The 20,201-nt window shown below is 41.6% G+C and overlaps 1 protein-coding gene across 3 annotated transcripts; it reads left to right on the forward strand.

Moving 5' to 3' along the window:
* The first annotated feature begins 132 nt into the window (after positions 1-132).
* JKAMP (JNK1/MAPK8 associated membrane protein) lies at positions 133-6,003 on the forward strand. Of its 3 annotated transcripts, XM_080345932.1 has the most exons (7): positions 133-194; positions 365-456; positions 1,498-1,652; positions 2,951-3,157; positions 3,591-3,772; positions 4,475-4,551; positions 4,864-6,003. In XM_080345932.1, exons 1-7 carry the CDS (start codon positions 182-184, stop codon positions 5,080-5,082), a joined length of 945 nt encoding a protein of 314 aa, XP_080202058.1. In that variant the 5' UTR covers positions 133-181; the 3' UTR covers positions 5,083-6,003. The 3 variants fall into 3 exon arrangements, with proteins under 3 accessions (XP_080202058.1, XP_080202059.1, XP_080202060.1); XM_080345933.1 differs by lacking the exon at positions 365-456; XM_080345934.1 differs by lacking the exon at positions 133-194 and having other exon boundaries at positions 347-456; positions 1,482-1,652.
* Positions 6,004-20,201: the final 14,198 nt, after the last annotated feature.

Raw genomic sequence — 20,201 nt, forward strand, 5'->3', positions numbered from 1 at the left:
CTCCCGAGGCCACGCCTCCGAGGCTGAGTAGCCCCGCCCCTGCGTATGGCAGAGAAACCCGCCCCCCGCCCTGCGCGGGACCACGCCTCCGCTCGTCGGGGGGTGGAGCTTGTCCCCGCGTCGGAAGCGGAAGTGGCGCGTACGGAAGTGGCGGCGGAGGGGCTGTTGCCAGGTTACCGGGATGTTCCGCGCCGGTAGGACGGGCCGGGGGCTCCGGTGCCGGGCTGGGAGCGGGGATGGGGGTTGCCAGGGCCTGGAGCGGGCCGGGGGTGGCGCTCGGTGCCCCTCGTCGGCGAGGGAGCCGCGGTGTGCGCGGTGGGGCCGGACCGGAGCACGGCGGTGACGCGGCTGCGCTGTCCCGCAGCGGTGGAGGTGCAGCCCGCCTGCCTCGGGCTGTACTGCGGCAGGATCGTCCTGGCGGTCAACGGCTCCGCGGAGACCTACGGGGACTGCGGGGTGAGTGCGGCGCGGCCGGGGCAGCGGGAGGGGGTGCGGGCCCCGCTGCGGGCGGCACGGCAGCCCGGCCCCGCCGTGCCTTGGGGTGCGGGGGGAGGTGGGGACGGCGAAGGGCGGGCGGAGCTCTGTTACCCACTGCAGGAGCTGCTCAGTGCAACGCTCACAGCATCACAGGGTGGGTGGGGTTGAAGGGACCTCTGTAGATCCTCCAGTCCAACCCACCTGCTAACGCAGGGTCACCAGAGCAGGTCACACAGGGTCGTGTCCAGGTGGGTTTGAATGTCTCAGAGAAGGAGACTCCACAGCCTCTCTGGGCAGCCTGGGCCAGGCTCTGGCGCCTCAAAAGAAAGACGTTTCTCCTCATATTCAGATGGAGCCTCCTGTGCTTCAGTCTGTGCCCGTTGCCCCTCACGCTGTCGCTGGGCACCACTGGACAGAGTCCGGTCCATCCTCTGACACCCACCCTGGAGCTATTGATCAGCAGAAATAAGATTCCTCTCAGGTTCTCTTCTCCTGGCTGAACAGCCCCAGCTTTCTCAGTCTCTCCTCATACGAAAGATGCCAAAGGAGGTGCTGAAGGCTCAGTGCTAAACCAGAGCCAAGACGAGGGACTGCGAAAGCTGGAACAGGATGGGATGGTAGAGAGAGCTGTGCTGAAATTATTTTCTGCCCATGGATTTTATTGGAGTACTAAGGCAGAGCAAGGTCGGGGGGGGTGAGATGAACGGGGAGCAAGAAAGTTTGGGGGACAGGGGATGCGAGCAGCCTGGTGAGTGAGCTTAGCGGTGGAAGGGAGGTGTCTCGGCAGGCAGAGGGAGAAAGGGATTCTTGGATGAAGCCTTTTAAATGTGCTTCACCTTTGTTTATATTAAGAAGCAGAAGCTAGAGAGAACTGTGTAAACTGAGAAATTACTGAGCTAAATATTTCACTTCTTTAAAAATCTGATAAGTTTCTTGCCCCAGCACCAGTTTTCCCAGGAACTGCAGTGGTTCATTATTGGTACTCAAAAGCTTCATGAATGCAGTCTCTGCTTTTTGTAGGTGTGTCCTAGGGGTCAAAGAACCGATGACAACAAAATCTGCCGGGAATGTGTGGGATCTCCAGACCGCTATGACTGGCTGTACCTTGGCTTCATGGCCATGCTTCCCCTGGTTTTACACTGGTTCTTTGTTGAGTGGTATTCGGGAAAAAAGAGGTTCGTATACTCCTTCTCCTGATAAGTTATTTTAAAATGGAAATCTTGTATTAATGAATTATCAATCTGAGATTCTGAATTGAACTGTCCAGCAGTTCCTGCTTTTGGTAGAGCTCTACCAAAGCACATGAGCTTTGAGAAGATGGAGGGGAGGTTTATTTACAAGTGTCAGTCCTGCAGGTCCTTCTTGTAGAATCACAGAATGGTTTGGGTTGGAAGAGACCTTCCAAGCTCATCCAGTGCCACCCCTGCCATGAGCAGGGACATCTTCACCAGCTCAGGTTGCTCAGAGCCCTGTCCAGCCTGGCCTGGGATGTCTCCAGGGATGGTTCATCCACCACCTCTCTGGCCAACCTGGGCCAGGCTCTCACCATCCTCAGTGTAAAAAAAGTTTTCCTCATGTGTGGCTTGAATCTCCTCTCCTTTAGTTTAAATCCATCACCACTTGTCCTGTTGCAAGGACATTCTTGCCAGTCACTGCCACAGGACATGCTCTGTGTCGCTTTCACGTGGTGGTGCCCAGTCCACGTGGCAATCTGTGCTGAACTGGGTTTCCAGTCGTGGGCAGGAGCAGCACATTGTGTCACCTCCTCTCCTGGACTGGACCTACCACCCTCAGGGGTCCCTGCACATGTGCAACCAGAGAATGTGTTGGAGTTTTCTCTTTAGAAGTATGTGTACTGGGTTTTGGTCTTTATGGCATAGTTGATGTAGGCTTTACATCAGCGTGGTGCTTCAAGGAAGTTCTGTTAAAACGGGTTTAAAAACACAGGTCATGTGGCCATTAGGTGTGCTGGACTGGAACTTCTAAGAAGTAATGACTGTAGTGTACTAAACACTAAAACACAGGGGACTGAGAGGGTTAAATATATGTATACCATCTTTATCAAGGACTTACAGCTTTGAAAATTTTGCTTATATCATATGTGACAATGCCATCCCTTCCGAGACATGAGGTGTCTTAACCTCACTGCTGCTTTCTTTGAAACTGCAACGGTTTGTGGGGTTGATGTCCCTGCCCTGCCAGGGAGCTTTTGCTGAAGAAAGCTTTCATTTAAGAAGCTGGAATGTTGTTCAAGCACATTTTTACTTACTAAATCATCTGAGATTGTAAATTCGTTTTCACATTCAGCTTTAAATACTTTTTGTTCATGCAGCATTGTCCTGTCCTTGGTCACGCTGAATGTTAACTCTGTTGAAGGTTCTGTACCACATGGGCTTCCACCTCTTACCTGTTTTTTTCTGATTTCTTTTAGCATTAGCAAAGTAGTAGTAAATGTCTCTTTGTCCTTCCACAGTTCCAGCGCGCTGCTGCAGCATGTCACTGCCTTGTTTGAGTGCAGCATTGCAGCGGTTATTACGCTGCTCATCAGCGACCCTATTGGCTCTCTGCATATCCGCTCCTGCAAGGTGAAGAAGCTTTCGGACTGGTACACAATGCTTTACAATCCAAGTCCTGACTACATCACCACAGTGCACTGCACTCAGGAAGCAGTCTATCCCCTGTGAGTGGAAAGGCTTTTGTACTCCTGTCTGTCCCTTTTATACAAGTGTGTTTCGGTCCCTGCCTCTTCTGAAAGCTGCAAAAAATGTTCAGATACAACTCAGATCAATGAGCATCAATCCCTGAAGTCTTTTAGTGCATTGAGCTGCTTTGTGTGAAACACTTAACAGCACCTGGTGACTTTTCTGAGTCACCAAAGAAGGTGGCTTAATCCAGGCTATCTAGCTATAAAGCATAAGACTTCATTTTTGTTGCCCCTTGCTGCATCTTGAGCATTTCCTGTAGGAAAAGTGAGCCCATTGTTCTGTTTTTACACCCTTGGCTTGTAAATACTTTAGACTTGCCTGACTCCAACCCCAAATTCCCTGGTTCTGAGTTGAGTCTGCAGGAGAAAAAGATCAGCACATTTTAAGGATTTCTTTTTATTTTTCCAGGTACACCATTGTGTTTAAATATTACGCCTTCTGTCTTGTGTTAATGATGCTGCTTCGCCCTCTTCTGGTTAAGAAAATTGCTTGTGGTTTGGGGAAGTCTGATCGATTTAAAAGCATTTATGCAGCGCTGTACTTCTTCCCTATCCTCACCGTGCTTCAGGCTGTTGGAGGAGGCCTGCTCTGTGAGTTGTCTCCTGATGATGCTGATAAACACACACTGACAAGTGACTTAGGGGAGAGTACGAATGGACATGGCATCATTTTTGCTTTGAGAATAAGGACATTGTTTAAGGTTATTGTGAGGAGTGTCATCTGTAAAGGTTGCTCATTAGTAGCCCTGTCCTTACCTTACCTTACCAGGCTCTGTTGGTGCCACTAGACTGTTCCTTTTCCAAAAAGAGAATAGAGGAGGGAGGAGGGGAATTAATTGACTTCAGAGGGAGTTCGTTCCACTTTCTTTTAAGGTAGAGTTTGTGCTTAGGGGTGGATTAAAGTACAAGTTTGGGGAATTCAGCTGTCTGTGGTTTAGTTTCCAGTATATTTGTCACATGAAGGGGACAGGTGCCACAAAATCCTCACTGAGCCAGCTTTTCTCATCTGCTTTTTTCTCAACTAGAGGTTTAAAAGTCCAGTTACTCCATGTAGGATTACTCCCATCCATTGCATTTGACAAAAGTTGTTAAATTTGAAAAACTAAGAAGTATTGACTAGTTGCACTTGGCTGTCTCTTCCCGCTCTGTGTGTGTGTGTGTGATGTGATAAGAGGTGGGCAATAGGAGCTTAGTTTACCTCACACCCGTGGTTATGTATAGAAAATCATCACTGCTGAAATGTAAATAATGCATTATTTTTTTTCTGCTAATCTGTTCAATGTTTATGTTTAGATTATGCCTTTCCTTACATCATACTGGTGTTATCTTTGGTTACACTGGCTGTGTACATGTCTGCTTCTGAAGTGGAGGTAGGTAAACATGTTTCCTACGTTAAATCTCATAAACCAAAATACTTGAATGAGCAGAGACTGCTTTGTCTCTTGCCTTTTCTCAGCAGTGTATTCTGCATTTAGGCCTCTTCCTTTATGACTTCTCTTAGCTGGAGGAAGCTCCTGTGAGGCTTTACTCTTGTGGTGCACTGAGAAACTGTGTTCTGTGCTGGAAGGGCTCAAACCCAGGAGGCCTCACACAGTCTCTGTGCACAACCTGTAACATCTCTTGAACGTCAGGTACGAACTAATGGGCTGAATGCTAACAGGATACTGTGTTTGTTTTGCAAGTCTTTCAAGGATCTTCTTGCCAGGAAGAAAAGGCTTGTTGTCCTCTTCAGCCACTGGCTGCTCCATGCCTATGGAATCATCTCCATTTCCAAACTGGATAAGCTTGAGCAGGACCTGCCATTGCTTGCCTTGGTACCTGCACCTGCCCTCTTCTACCTGCTGACAGCAAAATACACCGAGCCGTCACGCATACTCTCCGAAGGTGGAAATGGACATTAAAGGGAGCCAGTGCCAACAATGCTGGCCTAATGATCTGGATTAAGCGATTTCAGTGCTTGTTACGCTTTGGAAACTTCTGTTTTAAAATAGGTTATTTATGTACAAACCTTCTAGGTGAAACACCTAAGAGACTGTATAATATTAAAAAGCTGCACTTTGGAAGTATCTGGTATAGATCAAAAGGAATGTGTTTTTGTATCTGTTTATCACTGTGAATCTGTAAAAAAGCTTGTGCCACATTCTAGTACAGTGGTTTGCTTGTATATGTTTATTTCCTAATACAACATTTTAGGTGTTTGTTGTTTGAATAAAACAACGGAGCCTGCTTTTCAGTAGGCTTTCAGTAAAACAAATAGAACTTGCTTATACCAGAGAGCTTGGTTTTTCTCATTACAAGCTCTATCTTCTATCCCCCACCAGTAGAAACAGAGGATGTTTCAAAAAGGTGGATCCAGTTTGAAATCACTATAGCTTTGAAATCAAGTCCGTCTTTTTGAAACACCCTATAGACTTCCATCTTCCTTCCATCAAAAAAATGTGTTGAGCATCTCCTCATTTATTTCTCATGATGTTTTATTCTTGACTGCCAGGGAGGAGAGGAAATGTGAAGTTCTTTAGAAAGTATAGTTTATGCTCTGTGTGCTTCATGTATGGAGGCCTCTTACTGGAGATGGTTACACAGTAGTCTTAAATTAATTGTCTTACACCGTGACTAAAAAGGTTTTAGTTTCCTGACAGCTTACACCTTTTGTCAGCAAACCACTGGCTGCAGAGAAGCCTGTGGAGCCCCTGTTAGCTACGTGGGGGTGAAGATTTCTCTGCAGTGTTCAGCACAGTCACTTTACCTTCCTCCCACAGAAAAGCTTCATGCCTATGTCCTCCGTTCATCGGTGGTGCCACAGCTGGCGTGTGGCTGCAGCCGTACCTGTACTGCAGCCACAGCGGTGGTAGGACAGGACTGGAGAAGGGAACAGCTCTTTGTACGTACAATATCACCACTGCAATGATAGAAACTGCTGGAGTGAATGAAGTACTAAACCAGCCCTGATTTAATAAAAAGAACTGGAGATTCATTATCTCTGTAAAGAGATTCTCTTTGCTCTACTTTCATAAAAATCTTTATGTGAACACTTTGATAAGAATTGTTAAAACTTCCACAGTCGTTTACAGTGTAGTTTTGGCCTTGCTGAAGCAAAATATGCACTGACAGACTCTGGTCTTCTCTCTATTGTAGAGGAAGATTCTCAAAGTGCATCCTGCATATTAGTGACCGTAACTTAGTGCTACAGGGGGTCTAGAAGAAGATACAGAGCAGTGCTGAAGGGCTAAACAGAGGGAAGGGTAAAAGGAAGATCACCTCACATTAAACTCTTCTTACTGTAGGGATCAGTGGCTGTAGCAGTGCAAATGGCTGTATATTCCTATATTTTAGTGTACCAGTAATGTGGTTTTTATTCTATTACCTACCAGTACTGCTAAGGCCAGAGCTGGCCAGCAGCTCTGCGGCTTTCAGGGGTATCTTGGCCAGGCTGCCTCGAGATGTCGCTCTCCTCGTTCTCCACAGAAGGTTTAATATCATTACATCTGATACGCCTTCCTGCCAGCTTTCTTCTGCAAAACGCCAATTGACAGGTTCACTGCTGTTAAATACAGTCTGCAAACAAGCTCGGTCTTGCACGTGAAAGTAAGGTTTTACTTAGGGATTTAGGAAGTAATCCATCTCCTTAAGGAAGTCAAATTCTGTCCATACTGCCGTGCACAAAAGGTAATTTGCAGACACATTAATCTAGAGAACAGTTCCAAAAATATGGTTTTAAAAGTCGGGTGTTAAAATACCATTTCTGACCAAGCCATAGGCATATTTTTCTTTAAAATGTCCTACACATGGTTTTGTGTCTACATTTGCACAGCTGTCACGTCAGTACATGCAGAGCCAGCGCAGCACCATGCAGGAAAAACCATTTGCAAAGGTGTGGTACTGAGCAGTTTCTGTGTGTTCCTGTGTACAGACTATATGTATTGGGTTTAAATGTTGGGCTACATCTTGTGTTTAAAAAGAAAAGTAACAACAACTCCCAGGTAACATAAGTTATAGTAAAGAGTACATCTTTTGACAGGTCTCAATAATTGTAAAGGCTGCAGAACAAAGGATTCCGTTAGAAGCAGAGCTCACAGGAAGGCAGTGCGCCCCATGGATCTTGTACAGGAGACCAGAACACGGACCTTCCTGCTGCCCTCCAGTGCTTTAGCCTTCCGCAAAACCTGGAATATAACATACAAATTAATAAATTCTTTTAAAATCACACTTCACTAGCATTTAAAAAAAAAAGTAACACCAGACAAAGAGTTCGGTAGACACAGATAAATATAATACCTGTAGTTTGCGATGACTAAGCAATGTTTTTCTGCAGGCTCTTTGTGAAGAAGAAGCCTGCCCTGCACAACTGACACAGAAAATGATGCTGGTGCTGGCTTTCAGATGAAGCAGGATTCTCTTCTGCCCTGTTTCCACCACCCTTCCCCTCTCTGCCTGACTTCCTTCCTCTATAAATGCGTAATTCACATTACCCAGACCTAATGATTTCAAAGCAGCCTGCACGCCACAGCCTTTCAGCTTTAATATGTATAAAAGCCACATTTTGTAACAAGACAATGGTCATAGTGACCAAACCTGCAACTCCTTACAAATAAGACCTGTGAATCAACAAGTAAAGCAGGTATCTACAGGTCTGTGTTAAAAGGAGGCCCTGAAACAAGTGATTTGTGCCCAGGGCCCCTGTGTAATACAGAGTATTGTTCACTCAGACAGAAACAGCAGCACAAATAGCCCACATGTACAATTCTAGGTAGCATAAACATTAACTAACTGTATAGTCCTACAGTGAAACCACAAGCTGTGGGAGGTGAGGTCTGTTAGTTTTATTTATCCTTTGTGGAAAAACAAACACATGGTTCTGGAAAGATCAGTGATGCGCGGACTGCTTTACAGCCTCATCACTGTTATTACCATAAGCCTTTCAAAAGTGGAAATTAAAGGTAATAATATCCAGGCTGTGTTATACAGCATGCCTAGTTCTTCTAATAAATGTACCACTAGGTCTCAATCTGCAGCAGAGACATCAGATAGAACAACTACTTTGTTTTATCACAAACTGCTATGAATTAACATATTCTAAGATTTAAATAATAATTTAAAAAAAAAAAAGGTGGAAAAGAAAAAGTTTAATATATCTTACAGTGATCATCTATTCTAGATTTTTCATCAAACAGAGAGGTCAGTCCTTCCAGCTTATTTTCTAGCCTGCTGTTAATATCGCCAATCTTTTCCTCTCGTCGTTGAAATTTGGTTGTTAGAGCTGCCACTGCTTTCTGTATTTCCTGCTCATTCTCCAGAAATTCCTGTAATGGCACAGAATAGAATTTATTTTTTCTTCAAAAGAAAAAAAAAAATCCTCACAAAATGTTAAGAAACTTGTTTATCTTCTTTTCCCACAGCTTGAATGGTCACCAGACCTGTGGCTCTGCAGAGTTTTTCACTAACTACCCAATCCTTACATAAAAAGTGCAAAGTTTGCCTTTCTAATGGAATAACTGGTGAAAATCTTTCTTAAATGATAGTTTGTTTTCATTCCTGTTCAAAATGAACGCCATCCCTAACTTGAAAAATATTACAAGGCTGATGAGCTGAATGTAGAACATCAACAATGTTACTAGGTACAGGGAGACTGCACAGCTTTAAGGGTTGAATGTAAGACCAGCAAAAGGAACAATGTAATCAAAAATCATTTTTATAGCCAGGACTTCTACACAATGCTGGGAAACATAGGCTTAGTACTTTGCCCCTCTATGACTTCAAAAACCTTAGTGTTTTATTTGCAATATGGAATTTTAGTTTTTACATGATAATTTAAATATCATGCAAAGCAGTACAATAGAAAATTGAATTTCACCTTTTCAATAAAGCTCTCCTCCAACGATCCCTTCAGAAGAAGATCTGCAACAGAGTTAACACTTAAAATGGGGCAGATTGCTGTGCCAAAAAAACCACAAGGACAACAAGATATTCTTAAAAGTGTCACTTTTTGAACAGTAGTTAACATATTACCGTGAAGCACCGCTAGGTCATTCCGGATTTCGACTGTTGCTGACTTGTGGTGTTCTGCTTCCGAATTCATTGCAAGAATACCTTCTTTCATCTGCGCATTGCGCTGTGAAAAAATATAATTACAACAGAACACTTGCCACAGTTTTTAACTTTTCTAAATGATTTCCGAGTAGTTTCACTGTTTTTATAGAGATCAGGAAGAATAAACTGAGTTTTAGCTTACGGAAATACAAAGGTTAATGTATTCCTCTGGATACACTTTGTTTCAACAACAGCATCCATTTCATCCTGTTGAACAAATTTTAACAGTTGCCAAAAATCAACACAAGCCAGCTATGCCTATGTTAGCAAATAAAAAGGATGAGGATGCTGGGAACAGCTGGGGCAGCAAAGGTCGTGAGCAAACAGGGGATACTCTTCCTAAGTCGCTCCCCTAAATTAGTCCGGACTCAATCACCTTGGATCAGATCTACCAGTGCCCAGCTCATACTACCCCAGGTTTAGCTGAAATGTGTTTGGTGACCCAGGTCAGGCACAATAAACAGCATTTCCTTGTGCAATTCAGCACTAAAAAAAGAATCAGAGTTTCTCAGTTTCTATTAGTGAACTGAACATAATGGGATGTTTGTGGAGTAAGCAAGAGTTTTGTTCCTGAGGGAACAGCCTTTGTTTCCATAGGGATATATCCCGAGCTGCAGGGTAGTGGGTACCCAGCATATGCTGTCAGGCAGCAGCAGAGCGCTGGGCCTGCAGGCAGCAAACAGGGCACAGCGTTCAGATCATCTCAGAAATTGAGTCCAAAAGGCTGCACAATGTGGGTTTGGGTCCGGATGGTAGCCGGGTAACAATTGGCAATCAAACCATTTTTAGGATCCTTCGTGTGTTTTACAGTGAAGGAGGTTCTACTGTGCTAACAGGCCTGAAAGTTACACAGAATATTTTCAAACACATGTATTCCAAACTGCACAGGCCTATTTTACATCTCGCATTCATGTCAGCCCTCTTCCCGTGGCAGGAAGGCCTTTTCCTGCAATCGCTGGCCGAATGCTGCAGATACACACCATTCATTATGCCCCATGGGAGATGCCCTGCCCTTGGATTTTCCTCCTTGTTTCTTTTCAAAGTAAACCCAGCCCCACACGTTCAATTAAAAGGCCAGGTTTGCCGTGTGCTGGTTTTGTTTCATCATCTTCCACGGCTAGTTCTCTGTGAAATGAAAAATTAACCGAAAAACCTCCTATTGAAAAGGCAAAGTGTTAAGCTTCAATGTACTCACTAATTTGAGCCGGCAGTTCTCGGTGTTCACAAGGTCAATTTTCCTGTTGATCTCGTAGATGTCTCGTTCCAGCAGCTTCATACTCTCTGTGTGATCTGTCAGCTGGTCAATCGCAGCATCACGCTTCATCCGCAGTTTGCTCCTCAGCTCCAGCTGTTAATAATGAACTCTTTGCTACTAACTATCTTTAGATAGGATTTGTGTAATTAAATAAAGCAAAAAGAGCTTTTGTTCTGTGGCAACTTTCATTTTAAAATGTTCTAGTACCCTCTGAGACAGGTATCTATGCCCTCTTGCCAATGAGGAGGAAGAGATACAGAGAGAAGTGATTGCTCGTGGTCCACAAGAAAGGAACCAGCTGTGATGTGAAGTGCCCCACCTGCTGCAGGTCACTCCGCAACAGGGACGCTGCTTTTCTGTCACTGGGGGCTCAGGTGCACACTACTGCTTCATTGTGCTACTCCTGCTCTAATAAGGTTGGAGAAACAGGTCTCCCATTTCTGAACAGACTATTTCAGTGTTGATGTGGCATGCTCTCAGCCCCAGTGCCTTTTCTTTACTGGGAGAAAATAAAGCTGGTGCTGGAAACTATGCAGAAGTGGTACAGCTAAGCTTTAAGATATTACCGTGTCCTCCTTGAGCTTCTCAGTGGTTTCAATTGACTGCTGAATGGCTCTTTTGAGTCCCACCTCTTCGTTTTGCTTTTCTACAAAGCAGAGAGAAGACTTTTATACACTGTAATGACTGAACATTAAACTTAAGCTGTTAAAATAGAACAAGGTTCTGTCAGTAAGTGATCTGTTTATCTAATCCGGCATTTAAAAAAATGCTTTGTGTTTATGTTATGGCCACGTCTACAGATTCCAGTTGTTGCAAAGAGCTCAGCTTAAACTTGTTTCAGGGATCCCCTGAGCCATAAGCAGACAAAGGGCTACACCTCGCTGGTTTTGGAAACAATGAGAGAAAGATCCATTATGTAGAGGAGACTTAATACTCACCTACCACTGATTTATTCAGTTCTTCACATTCCGCCTTCTTCTGTTCCGTTTCTCTCTGGGCTTCTCCCAAGATTAGCCTGCTTGTGTTTAATTCTTGTTCTTTTCTAAGCAGATTTTCAGTTGCGGTTCTGATGTCATTCTTTAATGAAATAAATATTAATCAATAATCTAGCTAGTTAATGTTTAATGTATAAGTAATCCAGCATAACCAGAGGGGAAAAAAAACCCAAAACACATAAGACAAAAAAAATAAAATAAAAGAATACTGGAATTGATCCCAAAGGTCATCTTAGTCCAGCTCTCTGCTGTACAGCAGAATCAATTAGACCTAAGTACCCATGACAGATGTTTGATTTGTCCTTAAAAACCCTAGTGGTAGAGATACCACGTCTCAGACAACCGATTCCAGGGTTTTACTATTTGTGCTGTCAATGCTTTCTTAGGGCCTAACCTTTAAGTTAAACCTATTCTGTTCTCTGTTATTTTTCTTGACAAGTGGACAAATAAACCTTACCACCTTGCTACCCACTTTTATTTATTTTTGGATACTACCATGTCTTCCATTAGAGTTTCCTATTTTAATTGGAAAAGCTGCACATCTCTTTTTTGCTGATCATCTTTACTTAGCTACTCTTGGACCTCAAAATAACCTACACCTTTCTTAAATGAGGTGAGCAATACCAGACACTGTTCTCTAGCTGTGACCTGCCAAAAACATGTAGAGTAGAAAACATATCATAAACCATTCCAGGCTATCTGCCTCTTTACAACAGACTGGTTTGACAGTTGCCTCTTTCATTACTATAAATCTGTGTTGACTTATGTTCAACTTGTCAGGTTTATTCCTATTTATCACTGCCTAAACACGTCTCTCATGATGGGTTTGCACAGGCAACTGTTTCTACCTAAACACAAAAATACAGATTTTTTTAAAAATTATTATTACAATCTTTTTTCCCCCCAAATTACTTCACCATTCTAGAATTCTAGTTCTGCCCTGCAGAGCATATTCCAACTCTTATGTTTGTGATCTGCAGATAGGATAAGTACTCGCTCTATCCTGTCACCTGAGTCATGAAGGAAACCACAGATTAATTCCAGTCTGAGATCAGACCTCCTGTAAACCAACAGGGACCATTATTCTGTTTTTTCAGTAAAGCACAGGTAACTATTATCTAGGATGATTTTCCAGCTGTTTTTGTACCTGGGATTCTTCAGCCTGGCAAAGAGACAACTGAAGAGACACAATAAATGTGTGTAAAAATTACACACCTTTAATGGAGATGAGAAGACAACAGTTATTCACTGTACCTCATAACACAAGAACTGCAAAATGCCAATAAATTTTTGAGAGAGCAGGTTTAAAACAAAATAAAATTCTTATAGTTAAATAAATTATGTGTTACAGGTTGTTATGGAGGATAAATATATATGTGAGCTGAAAGAATCAATCAGTGACAGCAGAATATTGGACTAAAGATCCAGTACAGCATATAATTCCATCTATTAAATGCAGACAGCACCTCCATCCAAAGAAGTTCCTGACACTTCATTTGTCACAAAGATTACACAGAAAATGGTAATTCTATATTTGGCTGTTCTTAGATTACTTCTCCAAGCAGGACTATTGATCACTGCAGAAGACAGGTCCTGGTAGGACCAACATTGTGTTTTACCCAGCAAGGCTTTTTTGGGATACTAAGTTGCTTTGAGTTTCAGTCTCCTATTCTTGATGTGCACTTAAATATCATCATGAATAGCTCTGTACTGGCTTCAGTCACTGAACTATCTGAAGGTGAATTCCATTAGACTCAGATGATGTGAAGGCATCTGATATAACTAGAAACACTTCCTAACTGGTTCCTTCCCTCTCCTTGCCCAACATGTTACTTTTCTGATGCTGGCATTACTATACCAGGCATTTGATCCCACTGACCCATCAGTGAAGCAAAACAAACTTAAATATTTCTTTGTCTTACCACAAATATGAAGTGCTTTCATGTTATTCCATGTCCTTTCCTGTAAGCATGACATTCTGTGGCTTGACCCCTCTCATGTTGCTCTGTGCCCAGCCATAAGTGTATTTTTTCAGTCATACTAATATTTGTTTAATACAAATGTAACTACTATGCTCCTGGATCTGAGCTGTAAATCCCATATAACAGGGCTGCACAGACTTAGCAGCCTGGGGATCTTTGCACTTTGTTACATCAACACAAGGAAGAAGATCTATTAGTTCTTAAAGACTAAGGAGATCATCGCCTAAATACCATTACAAATCTCTACATTTCAGTCTTTCTCTGTCTCATTCCTTAGCTTTAAAAAATATCTGACCTTTGGGTTTAAAGAAAAGAGTCTAATTCAAAATATGTGAATCTCTCAGCAAAGTGGAATCCCATCTTGGTTAGGACAAAAGGAACACAAGTCATGAGTTAAATGCCTTTTCATTAGAAAAGACATCTCTCGACTTTTTCTGCAATAGGTAAAAACACAAAAAGGAAGAATAGGAGCAACCTGTGTAGATCAGGAGACTCGATTAACAATATTAAGAAAGAGACAAGATAATATGCAGGAAATAAAGCCATAGGAAGAAATGAAGATGTACCCAGGATGTGAAGTAACATCAGGACTCTGAATTCGCTTCTTTACAGGACATTAATGTCAAATGCTGCACTACATGTTTTTGTTCCCTCAGACTCTGAAGTCAGATAAGTCATAACCTGTGATCAAAGACTAGAAATATCAGCAAACCTCAAAGTATGGATGTTTGGATATGCTCATGAGCTGTATTTTTTTTTAATATAATAATGGCAGAAACAGGTATATGAAGAAAGGAGAGAAACAAGGGTGATCTGAGACTTATTTCTGTGGACTACTTAGATAACATGCATCACCATGATGCTCTGGACAGAGCAGAATTAACCTGATCTGACATGACCCTTACAAAATACTATTCCTCTTACACAGACCATCTCCATGAGACAACATTCAGACAGAATCATTTTGCAAATGAAAATAGTGGAGAGCAAATGCAAGAAAATGCTGAAAACTTCTAAAGAAAAAAGCAGAAGAATAAAAAGGATCTTCAATTGTTTCATCAAAACGGTAGGAAATGAAAGCGAAGCAGGAAAACCGTTAAAAAGGGAGAAAATGTTAGAGCGTGTCACTGGATGAAAATAATTACTTTTTCAACCTGGTTCTATCCAGGCCACAGACGAAAATGCAACACTGGTAACAGTTTAATCAGCACTCTACTAGATGGGGGAAAAACTCTTTTAGAATGGATCATATTAAAGATGGAATGAAAGCCAAGGTACATTTAGCATCTCTTTTGTATATCCGCATAGCTCAACTGCTGGAAAGAACATGAGAATGAATCCAGCACGATTTATTCAGCAGTGACAGTCTCAGCCCTCATTTTTAGGGAAGCTCGAGCAGTGCCATGACCGTAACTGTCTTGCGTGATATGGGAGCATAACCTCTTCACCAGCAAAATGAGAAAGATTCTCAAGGCCTTCTGCAAATCTACCTTTCTAAGGTCAGACATACAACAAGGATATTTCCTCCCCTCCTGGCATCCAATTTATCCTCTCAAATCACTGTTGACCAAAGGTCAGACAGTTTCCCTGGGGACAGAGCATATGTTATACACCAAATATCGGAGAAGTGCTTGAAATCTTTGAAAGCTCTGCCTAGTTCATATTCAGCATTTTGGTATCCTATTTACTTTGGGAAAGCAAGCTCATCAGTGATTTAATGAACACTGACACTAAGTAGCCTTGGGTCATGTCTTGCACATCGTCAGTCACTCCAATAGATTTACAACCACAATAATTCAGAGGAGAATTTAACCAGTGTCTGAAATCAAGTTGTCGTATTTCCATGAATGTTGGCCTGTTCATCCAAAAATGATGAAACAAATTCTACATTAACAGGTTACACATTGTAAGACTCACTGCAAAGCTAAACTGGCTGCATCTCAGGACTGAATCTGGTCCTGCACATATTTTTCTTTTAAAATGGGAGGTGTCTCTTGTGAGAAACACCTTCACTGCGTTCTTTTGACATAGATGACCATACGTACATGAATACGTATATGTACATATACCTATATGGGTTTGTGCTGATTCCAGTGTCTCGATCTGAGGGACTTAAATGTTTTTGACCATCAAAAAACTCAAAACACCAACCTGAAATGTAGAGAAGTTTTTTGAAACAATTACTGACAGATGGGTCACATTTGAGCATAGCTCCAAGAAGCATAGCTACAATGAGGGGCAACAAACACTACCGATGTAACCATCAGAAATCTTCTCAAGGTTAATAAAAAGAACAATAAAACCTACCTCCAGACATTTTATTTTGTTAGCAAAATCCTCATTATAATTCTTGTAATCATTTTCCCTCTTGCTTGCTTCTTCAGTCAGGGCTTTGATTTTGGTTTCAGTCTGAAAAATCTCTTTCTCAACATCTTCAATCTCATAACAGAAAGTAAAATGAAGGTCAGTGATTTCTGAAACACATAATGCCTATGTGTACCGCTGAGAAATAAGCAACTAGAGCAAAATGAGAGCAAGCTGCATTTAAAACACAACATCTGCCAAGAAAACTAGTTGCTCTAAAATTGTTATTAAAAGGAGTTCGGGTGAGATCATGGAATAACAGAATGGTTGAGGTGGGAGGGGACCTCTGGAGGTCATCTTCTCTAACCCCTCTGCTCAAGGAGGGCCACTTTAGAGCAAGCTGGCCAGGACCATGTCCAAATAGCTTTTGGATATCTCCAAGAATGGAGATATTTAGAACTTCATATACTAAAGAGCTTGAGATGTGATATCACGTTTAATAGCTTAAAAAAGAATTGGCCCTTGAAGGCTGGTTACTTCCTTAGGTATCAGTTTAGTCTGATTATGTACAGCATGAACATACTGTAACACTGGATGTAATGTGTTGTAATACCTGCTGTTTAACATACCTCCAGAAGGAGTTCAGCATATCTTTTTTTGACAGCCTCTGTTTTTTCATTAATTTTTCTGTTTATATTCTCCTCATCTGAGAAAAAGAGTTTTCTCTGCATTGCTAAGTACAGTAGCTTCCACCGAAGAGTTATTCTGGTGACAGATACACAAGCAGAAAGAAATGGAAATTGGGAGAAAAACAGGAAAGGGAGACAACACTATCAGAGACATTGCAAGCCTAATTTAAGTGATTGGAAGACTCAAACATCTATCCTGCAACTTCAGGACTACAAAGTGGTTCAGATAAAAGTCTGGGATACTGTCAAAATCTAGGAGAGATGCATGAAAAGACATAAAAACCTTTTAAAGTGCCTCTCTGTATTGAACATGGAGGAGGAGCCTTAAGGCGGATAATCTCACTTACGTGCCTTTGTTATGTACTCAAAATTTGTATAAATCTGGACCAAATAATTTGTTTAATTTAGCTTAGCAAATTGGGAGGGACAAGATTTCACATTCGTAAAAGCCTAGGGTTTGTAAACTATGAAAAGGATAAAAGACAACATGATACAAAATGAAAGAAACACTAGCTGTCTATGTGAAAATGCAGGCTGGAAGTCAGAAAATACTAATCTCAACCATCAAAAGAATCAGATTTTAGAATGACCTCTTACTGAGCATAAGTGGGGGAAGCAGCAATGGGTTTTTTGCATTGAGCATAGTTATTTTTTGAAGAGAAAATTATGATGTAATATTCAGGGGAGAACTAGCCTGGACTAGGTGACCAAGAAATCTCCAGTTCTCTTTGCACCTTACATGGCAGAATAATCAAACAAGAAGTCAGAGCTGTAGAGTTAGTCTGAAGTAACTGAGCAGACAATGGGTTTATTTTGGAGAGTTTCCTATCAACTGTAGAGGTCTAAGTACATTCTTAAATCCACTTTCTTTCTTGCCATTAACAACAAGGAGGTAAAGATCCCATCAGGGTTCTCACATACAAGGAGACATTCATGGAAGAAAAACAAAAATAAAACAAAAAACCTGTCAAGTTCATAGGTGTTAATGCTCTGACAAGAAGGTTTCTCCATTTTGGTGTAGAATGATAGCACCTCAGAACCAAACACACAAAACTGAGGTCCGACAAACAGTGTGAACAGACCCCCAAGAGCTTCAGTTAAAATCTGGCAGTTGCTGAGAAACCCAAAATTAACAGGAAAGCTTTCACTTTAACTCCAGCTACAACGGTTTTGATTTATCCAACTCGAGGCTTTTCCTATAAGTACCTCATACCACTGTGGGTAGATATGTGTGCGTATATGAAGAACAATACAAACTACGTCATGGCAGACGTGCTGAATATAGATAAAATAACCCTGAGTCTTTTTGTGACCTTTGTGTAACATGCTCCTTAAAATTCTCTCTAAAGGTTTCGTAAAAAGACAGATCCAGTAGAAAACACTGCTTAACTAGTGAAAAATATCTAAGTTCAAAGAAAAAAAAGATAAAATATCTGAAAATGCAAGGATATCTTATTTGTACTGAGTCTGTCAAAGACTTTACCTATAAGACAGCTGGAACCCCAGACCCCACCAGCCTGAGGACCTGATTTTGAAAGGTGCTCAGCAAACAAAGCTTCCCCACGTCCTCACTGGAGCTGTGGGTGCTTGATACTGCAGGGAACCGAGACACTTTTTTCCTACTGAATTCAATAGCAAAGTTCTCATTGAGCTCAAAGGTGTAGGATCAGCTGTCAATGAACACTAATTGAAACCAATTATAATAAATTATGCCAACCCTGTTTCAGAGTTTACATAAGTGTCCATATCCTAGGAAAACCCTAAATAGCTTGTAAAATAAGGCAGAACATTCGGTGTTGTAAAGTCTTAAAAGTTACTTGCACAGTCAGATCAGTGGGTCTCACCACTTGGCAGTATAACAACTATATTCACATGAAACCATGGATATATTTGAGGAGACGCTCTTTTATTTGCCATTATATCACTGAATATTTACATAATAAGGCTTTGGGTTTATATCTCTGACATAATAGCAGTAACAACATGTAGTAACTAACTAAATTGCTGCTTTGTTTTAAAGATACAAGGCACACTTTCTAGTTTATCCTACCTCCTCTTATTTTCTGTCTTCAAATCTTCTGTTAGAGATGCAAGCTTTTCTGCACAGGTCTTCCGCATATTTCTGGGGAGAAAAAAGATAAACTTTCAGAAATATGAGGAAGAATTGGAGAGTGAATGAAGCCTGACAGACTTCATTTGATATTGCCCATTAAAAAAAATAATCAGTCAATCTTGTAAAGTGAATGCTGAGAATCTGAATCCATTGCATACTACTTTTAGAGAAAATAAAAGTTAACAAGAGATCTTAATTGTGATTTCTGGTTTGGTGGCCCTGTTAAAGTGACTGGGAGGTCTGTGTGATGTACATCGAAATTACATTGTTTTGGGTCTGATGTAGAGGGATGTTGTGAAGCCAGTGAAAGTTCGCAGAACAAGATAATTACGCACAAACATAGAGTAACAGCCTAGGAAAGGACAGGGATAGGTACTGAGAAATGGGGATTTTTCAATCAGTTTTTCTAAGAGGTCAGAGCTGTGATGCATTTTGAACAGCTCCATGTAGCCTGGTTTAAAAGTCTGACATTAAGAGCTGATTGACTCTGGCAGGAAACTCTTACAACCCTTTCCTTTACTATCATCAGTGTAAATATCCAATTAGCATCACAATACTAGGTGACGTTTATTTCACCCCATTATCTTGCTAACTTAGTTTTATACTGTAGACTCCACTGCACTTCATTACAACTTCTCTTTAGCAGTGCATGGCTACTTCATTTTTACCAGCGTGTGGCTAACTCATGGTCTTCTTTTTCACATCCCACATGACAACAATATCTCCTTTGTCAGGAAAGATGCAGACACTGCTTCTATCAAGACAGGAATGTACTTATTTTCCAAATAAATGTATTGTACGTTTCATTATTCTGTATTAAAAGGGAGGTAAGCAATTATTTCCTTACATTGTTATAATTATATCCATAAGTATGGCAACTTCATTGTAACAAAACATTCCTTAGGAGGATTTTGGTAGCAGGAAGACCCAAGGAGCGCAGCCCTTTCAGTGCCACACTGCGCAAATGTTGCACAGAACCAGCGCAACTGGTGCCACTCAAAATACAATGTGTGTAAATATTTGGCTCTGCTACATTTGGAGGACACATGATTAATTGGTTGAACCTTATAATTTTCTCTTGCAAAGGATGACACTCCAGCAGAGACAAAAATAAGAGCACTCTCTTTTGTTGGGATTATCATTCTTAAATGACAGCATTTGATTATTAGTGTACAATATAAGGCCTTGGTCTCCTGATTCTCCAGCAAATAGGTGAACTGGGTCTAATGCAGGACCTTTTTCAGAGCACTTCTGTGCACACAGAAGATTTTCACATATACCACGATAAAAGGGTCCAAGACCTGGTACCTCAGTATGGAGTTCACAGTCACATCTGTTTGTAAAATTTGATGTTCTGCACTGCTTCAATATCCTTCAGTATTTGTATGTTAATTTCTTGGTGATAAGAAACTGTAGATTAAATGAGGGTAACCTCTTTGTTATATGAAGTTCCATACTAGCCTACTAGTACAGTTTCTAAACCCATTTAACTTCCCTATCAACTGTTTCATCTCAGAATATCTTAAACCAGCTGAACTCCTGAGTAAATGGCACTGAGACCATTTACTGTTATCAATATTGAAAGATTACATACA

Source organism: Nesoenas mayeri, assembly GCF_963082525.1.
Source record: "Nesoenas mayeri genome assembly, chromosome: 5".
NCBI classification, from domain to species: Eukaryota; Metazoa; Chordata; class Aves; order Columbiformes; family Columbidae; genus Nesoenas; species Nesoenas mayeri.